At 49.3% G+C, this 11,212-nt stretch overlaps 1 protein-coding gene across 1 annotated transcript in view; it reads right to left on the bottom strand.

Moving 5' to 3' along the window:
* Positions 1-6,459, bottom strand: part of LOC148143339 (uncharacterized) — a 163,159-nt gene extending 156,700 nt beyond the window's left edge. The window contains exon 1 of the mRNA XM_087974110.1: positions 4,659-6,459. Coding sequence (XP_087830236.1) covers positions 4,659-6,104 — 1,446 coding nt within the window. The 5' untranslated portion in view covers positions 6,105-6,459. The remainder of the gene's footprint in view (positions 1-4,658) is intronic.
* Between the last annotated feature and the right edge of the window lie 4,753 nt (positions 6,460-11,212).

The following is an 11,212-nucleotide window of genomic DNA, read 5'->3' on the forward strand; positions in this document are numbered from 1 at the left end:
CACCAATTCCCCATACTTTTATATGTCCTGACCACCAAGGCAAGACATAAAAGGTCTCTCTTCCGACCTTGGTCTGTGCACAGAGTTACCTGGTCATTTCGGTGCGCCCCGTCCCGCAGCAATTCTTGCAGCAAATACCGCTGCCCCCGGTCACCCGGATATATCCTTTAAGACCTTTCCCTACCCGGGTCCTGTGCACAAGAGCTGCCCGACCTAACCCGCGGCGTCTGCCCGCCTTGTTTCCAGGGTCTCCCAGTCCGGATCGTACTCGCCCAAACCGCGAACGACAAGCAAGGGAGTCGGAGATCACCGAAATCGGCGAGGTTCACCTCCCCGGTCATCCCTAGAGTGTCGAGCGGTCTGAGTCCTGGATCCCGGAACGAGGCCCCCAATTGTGAGAAACAGAACTCACTCACAAATCAATCAGCCTGAGACAAATCAATCTTGGAAACAAGAACAATTTATTACAGTCTTCTAAGTACTGGACGCTTCTGCAATCAAGCAGAAATGCGCGCCAAAACAGAGCATGTTAGCTTTCTTATTCAGTTTACAAATTGCGGAATCACTTTATTGCGGAATCAGTATACTTCAGCTTCATTGTGAAATACCCCTGCTGCTTCTTTTTGTGGTCAACTACAACACTTTAAAGTTATTTCCAAGCTTAAAACTATTTTCTTTAAAAGACCCTCTATATTTATTAAAGTCGTAGCCTTATGTACGCTACATGCTACAAGAATTCCGCTTCCCTTCCCCCTACTACACCCCCTCACCCATCTGCAAAAACAACATTTCTAATCTCCCACAGAAAGAGGGATAGGGATGTAAGGCAGGATTTCAGGGAGCTCAGGTGGAAGCTGAGGGCTAGAACAAACAGAGTGGTTATCTCTGGTTTGTTACCCATGCCACATGATAGCAAGGCAAGGAATAAGGATATATATCAGCTGAACACGTGGCTGCAAGGATGGTGCAGGAGGGAGGGTTTCAGGTTTTTGGATAATTGGGGCTCATTCTGGGGAAGGTGGGACTTGTACAAACAGGACAGTCTTCACTTGAACCAGAGGGGTACTAATATCCTGGGTGGGAAATTTGCTGGTGCTATTCGGGTGGGTTTAAACTAGCTCAGCAGGGGGATGGGAACCGGGGGGTGTAGCTGTAATGCACAGGAGGATGAGAGTAGGAAGGACAGGGACTGGATTTCAGGGTCACAGGAATGTGCTGGTAGACAGTGAAGTGATTTGAAGTGTGTCTCCTTCAACGCCAGAGTATCCGCAATAAGGTAGGTGAGCTTGCAGCATGGATAGGTACCTGGGACTTGGATGTTGTGGCCATTTCGGAGACATGGAGAGAGCAGGGTGAGGAATGGATGTTGCAGGTTCCAGGGTTTTGATCTTTCATTAAGAACAGCCAAGGCGGTAAAAGAGGAAGAGGCGTGGCCTTGTTAGTCAAGGATAGTATAACGGTGGCTGACAGAACTTTTGATGAGAACTCATCTACTCAGGTAATGTGGGCTGAGGTTAGAAACAGGAGAGGAGAGGTCACACTGCTTGGAGTTTTTTTATAGGCCTCCGCAGAGATCCAGGGAGGTGGAAGAGGGGATTAGCAAAATTATTCTGGGTCGGAGTGAAAGGAACAGGGTGGTCATTATGGGGGACTTTAACTTCCTTAACATTGACTGGAAATGCTTTCACTCTAGTACTTCGTATGGATCAGTTTTTGTCCAGTGTGCGCAGGAGGGCTTTCTGACACAGTATGTCGAAGGCCGACAAGAGGGGAGGTCACTCTGGATCTGGTGCTTGGCAAATGAACCAGGCCAGATGTTTGATTTAGTGGAAGGTGAACACTTTGGAGAGAGTGACCATAATTCAGTTAGGTTTCATTTAGCGATGTAAAGGGATAGGAACATGCCGCAGGTCAAGAGTTATCGATGGGGCAAGGGCAATTATAATGCAATTAGGCAAGACTTAGGATGCATAGAATAGGGTAGCAAAATGCAGGGAATGGGAACAATTGAAATGTGGAGCTGGTTTAAGGAACAGATATAGTGTGTCCTTGATAGGTATGTCCCTGTCAGGCAGGAAGTGATAAGGTAAGGGAACCGTGGTTTACAACAGAAATTGCATCTCTTGTTACAAAGAAGAAGGAGGCTTATGTGTTGATGAGGCAAGATGGTTCAGATGAGGCGATGGAGAGTCACAGATTAGCTAGGAAGGATTTCAAGAGAGAGTTAAGAGCAAAGAGAGGACATGAGCAGTCCTTAACAAATAGAATAAAGGAGAACCCTAAAGCTTTCTATAGGTATGTGAGGAATAAAAGGATGATTAGGGTAGGAATAGGGCTAATCAAAGACAGAAGTGGGAAGTTGAATGTGGGCCCTGTGGAGATTGGAGAAGTGTTAATGAATATCTCTCATCGGTCTTCACTCAGGAAAAGGAGAATATTGTAGAGGAGAAGAATGAGGTACGAGATATTAGACTCGAAAGGATCAAGGTTAGTTGCACACAGGTGTTATCAATTCTAGAAGGAGTGAAAGTAGACAAGTGCCCTGAGCCCGATGGGATTTATCCGAGGTTTCTCTGGGAAGCGAGGGAGGAGATAGCAGAGCCTTTGGCTTTGATATTTGAGTTGTTATTGTCTCCAGGCTTAGTACCAGAGTGGAGGATTGCAAATGTTGTGCCCTTGTTCAAGAAGGGCAGCAGAGATGACCCAGGTAATTATAGACCAGTGAGCCTTATTCTGTTGAAGGAAAGCTTTTGGAAAGGAATATTAGAGATCGGATTTATAATCATCTAGCAAGCAACAATTTGATTTCAGATAGTCAACATGGTTTCATCAAGGGCAGATCGTGGCTCACAAACCTTATTGAGTTTTTTGAGAAGGTGACCAAGCATGTAGATGAGGATAGGGCAGTTGACGTGGTGTACATGGACCTCCGTAAAGGTTCCACATGGTAGGATGTTGTAGAAAATGCAGAGGCATGGGATTGAGGGTGATTTAGCAGTTTGGATTAGAAACTGGCATCTGAAAGAAGGCAGTGAGTGGTGGTTTATGGAAAATATTCAGCCTGGAGTCCGGTTACTAGTGGAGTGCCACAAGGATCTGTTTTGGGACTACTGCGGTTTCTCATTTTTAAAATTACTTAGGTGCAGGCAGAGGTGGATGGATTAGCAGAATTGGGCTGAGAGGTGGCAAATGGAGTTCAATGCAGCTAAATGTGAGGTGATTCACTTTGGGAAGAAAAACAGGAAGCCAGTGATCTTGGAGTCCATGTGCATAGATCCCTGAAAGTTGCCACTCAGGTGGATAGTGCTGTGAAGAAGGCATACAGTGTGTTAGGTTTCGTTCGTAGAGGGATTGAGTTCCGGGGAACCGCAATATCACGCTGCAACTATACAAAACGCTTGGAATATTGTGTATAGTTCTGGCCCCCATATTTCAGGAAGGATGTGGGAAGCATTGGAAACGGTGCAGAAGAGATTTACCAGGTTGTTGCCTGGTCTGGAGGGAGGGTCTTCTGAGGAAAGGCTGAGAGACTTGGGTCCGTTCTCATTGGAAAGAAGGAGGCTAAGAGGTGATTTGATAGAGACATATAAGATGATCAGAGGATTAGATAGGGTAGACAGTGAAAGACTCTTTCCTAGGATAGTGACGTCAGCTTGTATGAGGGGGCATAACTACAAATTGAAGGGTGATAGATTTAAGACAGATGTCAGAGGCAAGTTCTTTATGCAGAGAGTGGTAAGGGCGTGGAATGCCCTACCTGCTAAGGTAGTCAACTCAGCCACATTAGGGAGATTTAAACAATCCTTAGGTAAGCGCATGGTTGATTTTGGGATAGTGTCAGGGAACGAGCTGAGAATAGTTCACAGGTTGCGTAACATCGAGGGCCAAAGGGCCTGTTGTGCGCTGTATTGTTCTATGTTCTTTGTTCTAAACTTAGTGCAGGAGGCTGAAAGAAATGAGCAGCTTTAAAACAAAAACCTCTTGGAGCTCAAAGCTTTCAATGAGAGTCTGAGCCCAGTGGTAAGTTCAGGTAACCTTTATTGCAACCAAACTTTGTTACAGCTTCAGATCCCCCCCAGCAAAAAGGCAGAGAAAAAGCAGTTGCTTTTTGAGCACCTCAAGGTCAAAGTGCACACACCACACCTCCCCTTGTCCCACCACCCTCACTGTCTTTACTATTGGTCAGCACCAAGTTGTCCCTTTGTAATTGGATCCTTGGTAAAGCCGTAACCCGGAAGAAGTATTGCCTCATCAGCAATTTCAACCCATACCTTGTCTCCAAGTATGTTTCTCCCCGCTCATTTGCCAGGAAGGGGCAGTGCAGTGTCAACCAGACTGCTGTGGGTCTGGAGTCACGTGTAGGCCAGACCGGGTAAAGGATGCAGCTGGAATGACTGAGTGAATCCTTTCCCACAATGGCGGTTCCCTTCCCTAACAAGGGAGAGAGTGAATCAGATGGGGGCTTTCTCCCCCGCACCACCCCTCCCTGAAACAGTCTCATCGTTAGATTCCGAACTCCACATTTCTGACCGAATGCCAATTCTGCCATCTGTTGTGGGGGGATTCAAACCCGGGAGTCCCCAGAACCGGGTTGATAGTCCACTCGATAATGGCACTCGGCCGTCACTCCTTCAATCCCCCTGCGATGGCTCGTGAACTCGCTGGTGTTTCCGCAGGTTGGAGGAGTAGGTGAAGCCCTTCCCGCACTGAGAGCAAGTGAACGGCCTCTCTCCGGTGTGGATCCGCTGGTGCCTCAGCAGGGTGGAGACCTGGGTAAAGGCCTTCCCGCACTCTGGGCAGCTGAAGGGCCTCTCCCCCGTGTGGACCCGCCGGTGGGTCAGCAGGTGGGAGGAATACCTGAAGCCCTTCCTGCACTCGGGACAGCTGAAGGGCCTCTCCTCCGTGTGGACCCGCTGGTGGGCCAGCAGGGTGGAGGAATTCCTGAAGGCCTTCCCGCACTCGGGGCAGCTGAAGGGCCTCTCCCCCGTGTGGACCCGCTGGTGCCTCAGCAGGGTGGAGACCTGGGTAAAGGCCTTCCCGCACTCTGGGCAGCTAAAGGGCCTCTCCCCCGTGTGGACCCGCTGGTGGGTCTGGAGGTTGAAGGAGCAGGTGAAGCCCTTCCCGCACTGAGAGCAGGTGAACGGCCTCTCCCCCGTGTGGATACGCTGGTGGGTCATCAGGGAGGAGACGTGGGTAAAGGCCTTCCCGCACTGAGAGCAGCTGAAGGGTCTCTCTCCTGTGTGGATCCGCTGGTGGCTCTGCAGGGTGGAGGAGCAGGTGAAGCCCTTCCCGCACCGAGAGCAGGTGAACGGCCCCTCCCCGGTGTGGACATGCTGGTGCCTCAACAGGGCGCAGGAATTGCTGAAGGCCTTCCCGCATTTGGGGCAGCGGAAGGGCCTCTCCCCCGTGTGGATACGCTGGTGGATCCGCAGATTGGAGGAGCAGGTGAAGCCCTTCCCACACTGAGAGCAGGTGAACGGCATCTCCCCCGTGTGGACATGCCGGTGACTCCGCAGGGTGGAGGAATCGCTGAAGGCCTTCCCGCATTCAGGGCAACTGAAAGGCCTTTCCCCCGTATGGACACGCTGGTGCCTCAGCAGGTTGGAGACCTGGGTAAAGGCCTTCCCGCATTCAGGGCAACTGAAGGGCCTCTCTCCCGTGTGGACATGCTGGTGGGTCAGCAGGGTGGAGGAATTGCTGAAGGCCTTCCCGCACTCGGGACAGCTGAAAGGCCTTTCCGCCGTATGGACCCGCTTGTGCCTCAGCAGGGTGGAGGCCTGGGTAAAGGCCTTCCCGCACTCTGGGCAGCTGAAGGGCCTCTCCCCCGTGTGTACACGCTGGTGGCTCAGCAGGTGGGAGGATGTGCTGAAGGCCTTCCCGCACTCTGGGCAGCTGAAGGGCCTCTCCCCCGTGTGGACCCGCTGGTGGGCCAACAGGTAAGAGGAATGTCTGAAGGCTTTCCCGCAGTCGGTGCAGGGGAATGGCCTCTCCCCAGTGTGACTGCGCCGATGAGTCTCCAGGGCAGACGGGACACGGAAGCCTTTCCCACAGTCACCACACTTCCACGGTTTCTCCACGGGGCGGGATTCCTCGGGTTTCTCCATGGCCACAGCATCAGCTGCACACAAACACGTTTAGAGCCCCTCCGTGCCGTGAAATCCCCTTTCCAGGCCGTATAACTGTTTCCGGCTCCACACACAGTGCGCTGCAACAGTGGGGTCTCTCGTCCAGTCCCACTGATGCTGAAAACGTCCTCAAACAGGAACCAAAAAGCGTTGATCCCTCTCACAGAAATCACAGTCAAAAATCGTTGCGGTCCCGATGGATTGAGTGACTGTCAGACATTGACATCAAAGTGAAGACTGAAGACGCTGGAGAGTCAGTCAAAAAATGTGGCGCTGGAAAAGCACAGCAGGTCAGGCAGCATCCGAGGAGCAGGAGAGTCAATGTTTCGGGCATAAGTCCTTCATCTGTTGATTTTGAAACTTCAGTCTTCAGATTTTCAAATACTCTGTAAAAAGAGATTACAAAAGCCATCACTATCAGTGCAGGGTAGAAATTCAGAACAAGCAATTCTATTTTCTGTGGAATATTCTTTTGTTGTTCCACAAAATTGAAAGCACCATCCCACTCTCTCTCCCCCTCTGTTCTCACTCAGCTCTAACTAATTCCCCTTAAGATGCTGATTCAGGATCTTACAGGGGCAGAAAAAGCAAAAACATCAATACTGACATCTCTCTGAATTTTGGATACATCCACCTGAAAGTTAATATCTTTCACAACACTGGGATCCTGCTGAGAGTGAGCAGGTCTGATTTTGGGAAGCAAAAAAAAAGTGTCAATTCAGGTGCAATGCAGCTTCTTGAGGAAGGACCAGACACAAAATGGTTAATGACCCCGAGACGGTGGAAGCAAAATGAGACATCAAGGCATTAACACCGACACACTTCAGTCAAACTCTTCTGCTCCCAGTCAGGGCAAAACATGCTCTGAAAGTCCAGCCTTCACAACCACACTTCTGCTTTCACTGAAGACAATTAGAGTCACACAGCACGGAAACAGTCCCTTTGGCCCAACCTGCCCAGATATCCTAAATTAATCTAGTCACGTTTGCCATCACTTAGCCTCTCTCTGGGCCGGATGCTGGCAGCTGGGACTAAATTGGGTTGGCTATCTTGTCAGCAAGGACGAGTTGGACCAAAGGGTCTCTTTCTGTGCTGTACATCTCTATGACTCCAGTTGCATTTGCCATCACTTGGCCCTGACCCATCTGAACCCTTCATATTCAGATGCCAGTCCAGGAGCCTTTTAACTTGTTATCGTACCAGCACCCACCACTTCCTCTGGCAGCTCACGCCATTGCTCAAGCGACTCCACGTTGAAAGCGTCTGATCTGGTGCACCAGATGACATCAGGATAATCTTGGATCGTTCCAGATCGCATCGATACTCAGTCAGGGTTCCCGATCAGGATGTTGTACGTGATCAAACAGGTTAGTGGGTAGGCGATCCCCCACATCTTAGTTCAAGTATCTCTACGAGAACTCCCTTGCTGGAGGGTCCCTTGGAGACACTTCAACTGGACTTCATTGAGTTGGAGAAATGAGTTGAGTTGCTATAAATGTGTTTTGCTTATTGCTGATGTCTTTTCGAAGTGCATTGAAGCCTAACCTCCTCCTAATGCTACTGCTGAGACTGTGGTGAAGATTTTGTTTAAGGAAATAATTCCCTGCTTCAGTATACCTGCGTGCATTAGCTCGGTCAATGGACCAACTTTGTTGGTAATATTAACGGAGTGGCAACATTCACAGCCGTTTTAGTGCTGAGGCTGTTGAATCCCGTAGAAAATTAACTCTTAGTGCTGATCTGCTATTGATTGAAAAGAATTGCATTTTGGGACTTTATGATGATATTGAGTAACCATTACTGGTTATTAAATACAAACTCTTTAAAAGGAAATATTGATAAAGCTTTACCTTACTTACTGCAGCCGAAGCTCCAGCGGAGGAAACAGGCCGCTGGCACACTTCCGGCTTCGGGGGTGCCCACGCCCCCTGGCCCTGGTCCCGCCCCCTCCTCCGCCAAAGCGGCACATAAACCCCGCCCCTTCCGAACGCAGATGGTAAACTCCCGCCCCTTCCGGACGCAGCTCGTAAACCCCGCCCCTTCCGGACGCACTCGTTAACCCCGTCCCTTCCGAACGCAGCTCGTAAACCCAGCCCCTTCCGAACGCAGTTCGTTCAGCCCGCACTTTGGAACGCTGCATGTAAACCCGCCCCATCGATACCAAGCCCCGGCTCTAGGGCACAAACTCCTTTCCAACTCGCGAACCAAACCCCGCCCCTACGCCGCGGACCCCGCGCGAGTCAAACCACGCCCCCTGCCCTCACGCTCAACCGCCCACAAAGCCGCGCGCCTCCAGGATAGCCGCCTTGCCCCGCCTACTAGCTCGCGGCCATCTCACGAGCACGCCCCGCCCATGTGCTCCGCCCACCCTCCAATCTAAACCCCGCCCCTTATGGTACACCCCGCCCACCCAGGTGTATTTGGAAGCACTGGCTTCTGCAGCGCTGCTTCTTCTGCGGGTAGCTGTGCTGCAGGATCATAAGGCACAGAATTAATTGTAAAACATCACAGTGTCATGCAACCGATGCAATATTTGGAACAAACCTGGACCGCTGCTGAGTCCTTCATCTTTTAGAATGGGTTGCAGGTTTCAGTTCATCAATATATAAATTCCAGAACTTTAGATCAGATTCCCTCCAGTGTGGAAACAGGCCCTTCGGGCCAACAAGTCCACACCGACCCACCGAAGAGCAAAACACCCAGCCTCATTCCCCGTCACCTAACACTACGGGGCAATTTAGCTTGGCATATTCACCTTAACCTGCACGTCTTTGGAAAATGGGAGGATATTCGCGCAGACGTGGGAGGGGAATTGAACCGGGGGCTCTGGCGCTGTGAGGCAGCAGTGCTAACCACAAAACAAAGAGGGATAGGGATGTAAGGCAGGCTTTCAGGGAGTTAGGGTGGAAGCTGAGGGCTAGAACAAACAGAGTGGTTATCTCTGGTTTGTTGCCTCCTTTCCCAGGTATCTGACCCTTGTCTTTCGTGTCCTCCCCAACCCTTCCTGTTATCCCTTGACCCCAGTGTCCTTTTTGTTATTTCTTCTACTGCCTCCACCATCATTTTGGCTTTCTGTTTCTGCTTCTCGTCTTCCCTTTTCACATACACTTTCTGTGCCTCTCGTAACACCTCTTCCATCTGTCTTTCACTCCATCCATCTAATTTCTGTAATTTCTTTTGTATGTCCGGCCATGATTTCGTTACAAACTGGACCTTTAAGAGTCCCTGTGCTATCTGATTATCGGGATCCATTCCCAAACACTTCCTTGTGGCCTCCTTGAGCCTTTTAAGAAATGCAGAAGGGGTTCCATCCTTCTCTTGTCGTACTTCAAAGGCCTTAACAAAGTTTTATGATCTTGGTGCCGCCTCTATAATTCCTAATATTCCCATTTCTCATAGATCCCGCATTGACTCCCTGTCTTCTCTGTCATTATTTTCCCAATGTGGGTCAACATTTGGGAATTTCTGTTCAGCTGGGGCCCCTTCTTCCCCAACTGGGTGCCTGGTTTCCCATTCCTATAAAGCTGCTCTCCTAATCATTCCTGAAGAAGGGCCTGTGCCCGTAACGTCGAATCTCCTGTTCCCTGGATGCTGCCTGACCTGCTGTGCTGTTCCAGCAATAAAGTTTCAAGTTTGATCTCCAGCATCTGCAGACCTCACTTTCTCCTCCTAATCATACCTCGTTCTTCCCCTGAAAATAACGTTCCTAAAATTGCCATCAGTTCTCCCCAGGTATATAAATTAGGCCCTAAGAATTGCTCTAATTGTTCGGCTAGTCCAACCAGATCCTCTATTAAACTTTTCATTTCCTTTGTAAAGACCCTAACTTCACTGCTAGTTAAGGGAGCATTTACATATCCGATTGTACCTTCCCCAATCGGAACCTCTCGTAAGGGACATAATTTTACATTTTCCAATATCTCTGCCCCTCCTTTACGTGTGGTGGCTCGAGTGACTCTGCCCCCCCCCCCCCCCCCCCCCCAGGTTCTGCATCTTTTAGTTCAGAGTCCGTTCCCATTTCTGTGTCTGGGCTCGGTTCTATATTGGGAGCTGGAGGCTCGTTCCGGGGAGTAGTATATGGGGGCGGCAAACATGTTAAGGGATCCCATTGTGGCTTCCCTTGTTCATTCTTTTTCTGTTCTTTCCCTGATTCCTCCCTATTCATGGGACATAATTTTACTCCTGCGCTCCCTATCCAACAAACCGCATAATTGGACACTTTTTGACTGTACGCTTCTTTCCGATTGACATATATATTAAGATCTTGACACAGCCAATCCTCATCGGACCCATATTTGGGCCAAAAAATACCAGGCGCCTTAATATTTTATCTAGTCCAGACAAAACAACAATAGTAGTTTACCATTATAGCCTTATCTTTCCCCCGCGTCTGGGAGTTGTGTTCCCAATTTCCCAACATTCTCCCCAAAGGACTGTCGGGTGAAATATATTCCCCTTTAACGTTATTTACAGATCGATCGTTACCCAGGCAACTTACCTTGACTACCATTGTTGCTAATTTAATTAATCTTAACGAGGTCCGGAGTCACCCTCTTCCACACCCCCTTCAGGGTCCTGACTAGACACCTTACTCGTCCGATTAATCTGACCAACTATATGCTTTTTGAGACTTCAACTGTTCTCCATAAATCACTTTTATGTAAGGGTAAAAGAGATTAGTTAGAAGCTGATAGTAAGGCAGTCATGACCTGTAAAAAGAACAGGAGTTAACATTTTATTTTATAATCTGTAAAATCCTTAACCTTAAAAGAAATCATGTTAAAATTTCCATAGCAGAAATCAGATTCAAAACAGTCCCGGATCTCGAGCTCCAGGGAACAAAGTAGAAACATTCAATCACCAACAAACAAATGTGCATTCAAACCAAATCACAAAGAGTTAAACTTTCTAGTTGCTGTACAGCTCTTTCTCTCTCTCTCTCTCTCTCTCTCTCTATCTCACACACACACACAGACACCGTATCTCACAGACACTTTGAGCTTCCCGCAACGACTCCTTGAGCTTTTGAATATTCTTCTGGACGTCCGGCCATAAATCTCCCAGTCCGGATCGTACTCGCCCAAACC

The sequence above is a fragment of the Chiloscyllium plagiosum genome, unplaced genomic scaffold (assembly GCF_037043375.1).
Source record: "Chiloscyllium plagiosum isolate Xiang-an unplaced genomic scaffold, Cpla_swu_hap1 HiC_scaffold_27, whole genome shotgun sequence".
Lineage (NCBI taxonomy): Eukaryota > Metazoa > Chordata > Chondrichthyes > Orectolobiformes > Hemiscylliidae > Chiloscyllium > Chiloscyllium plagiosum.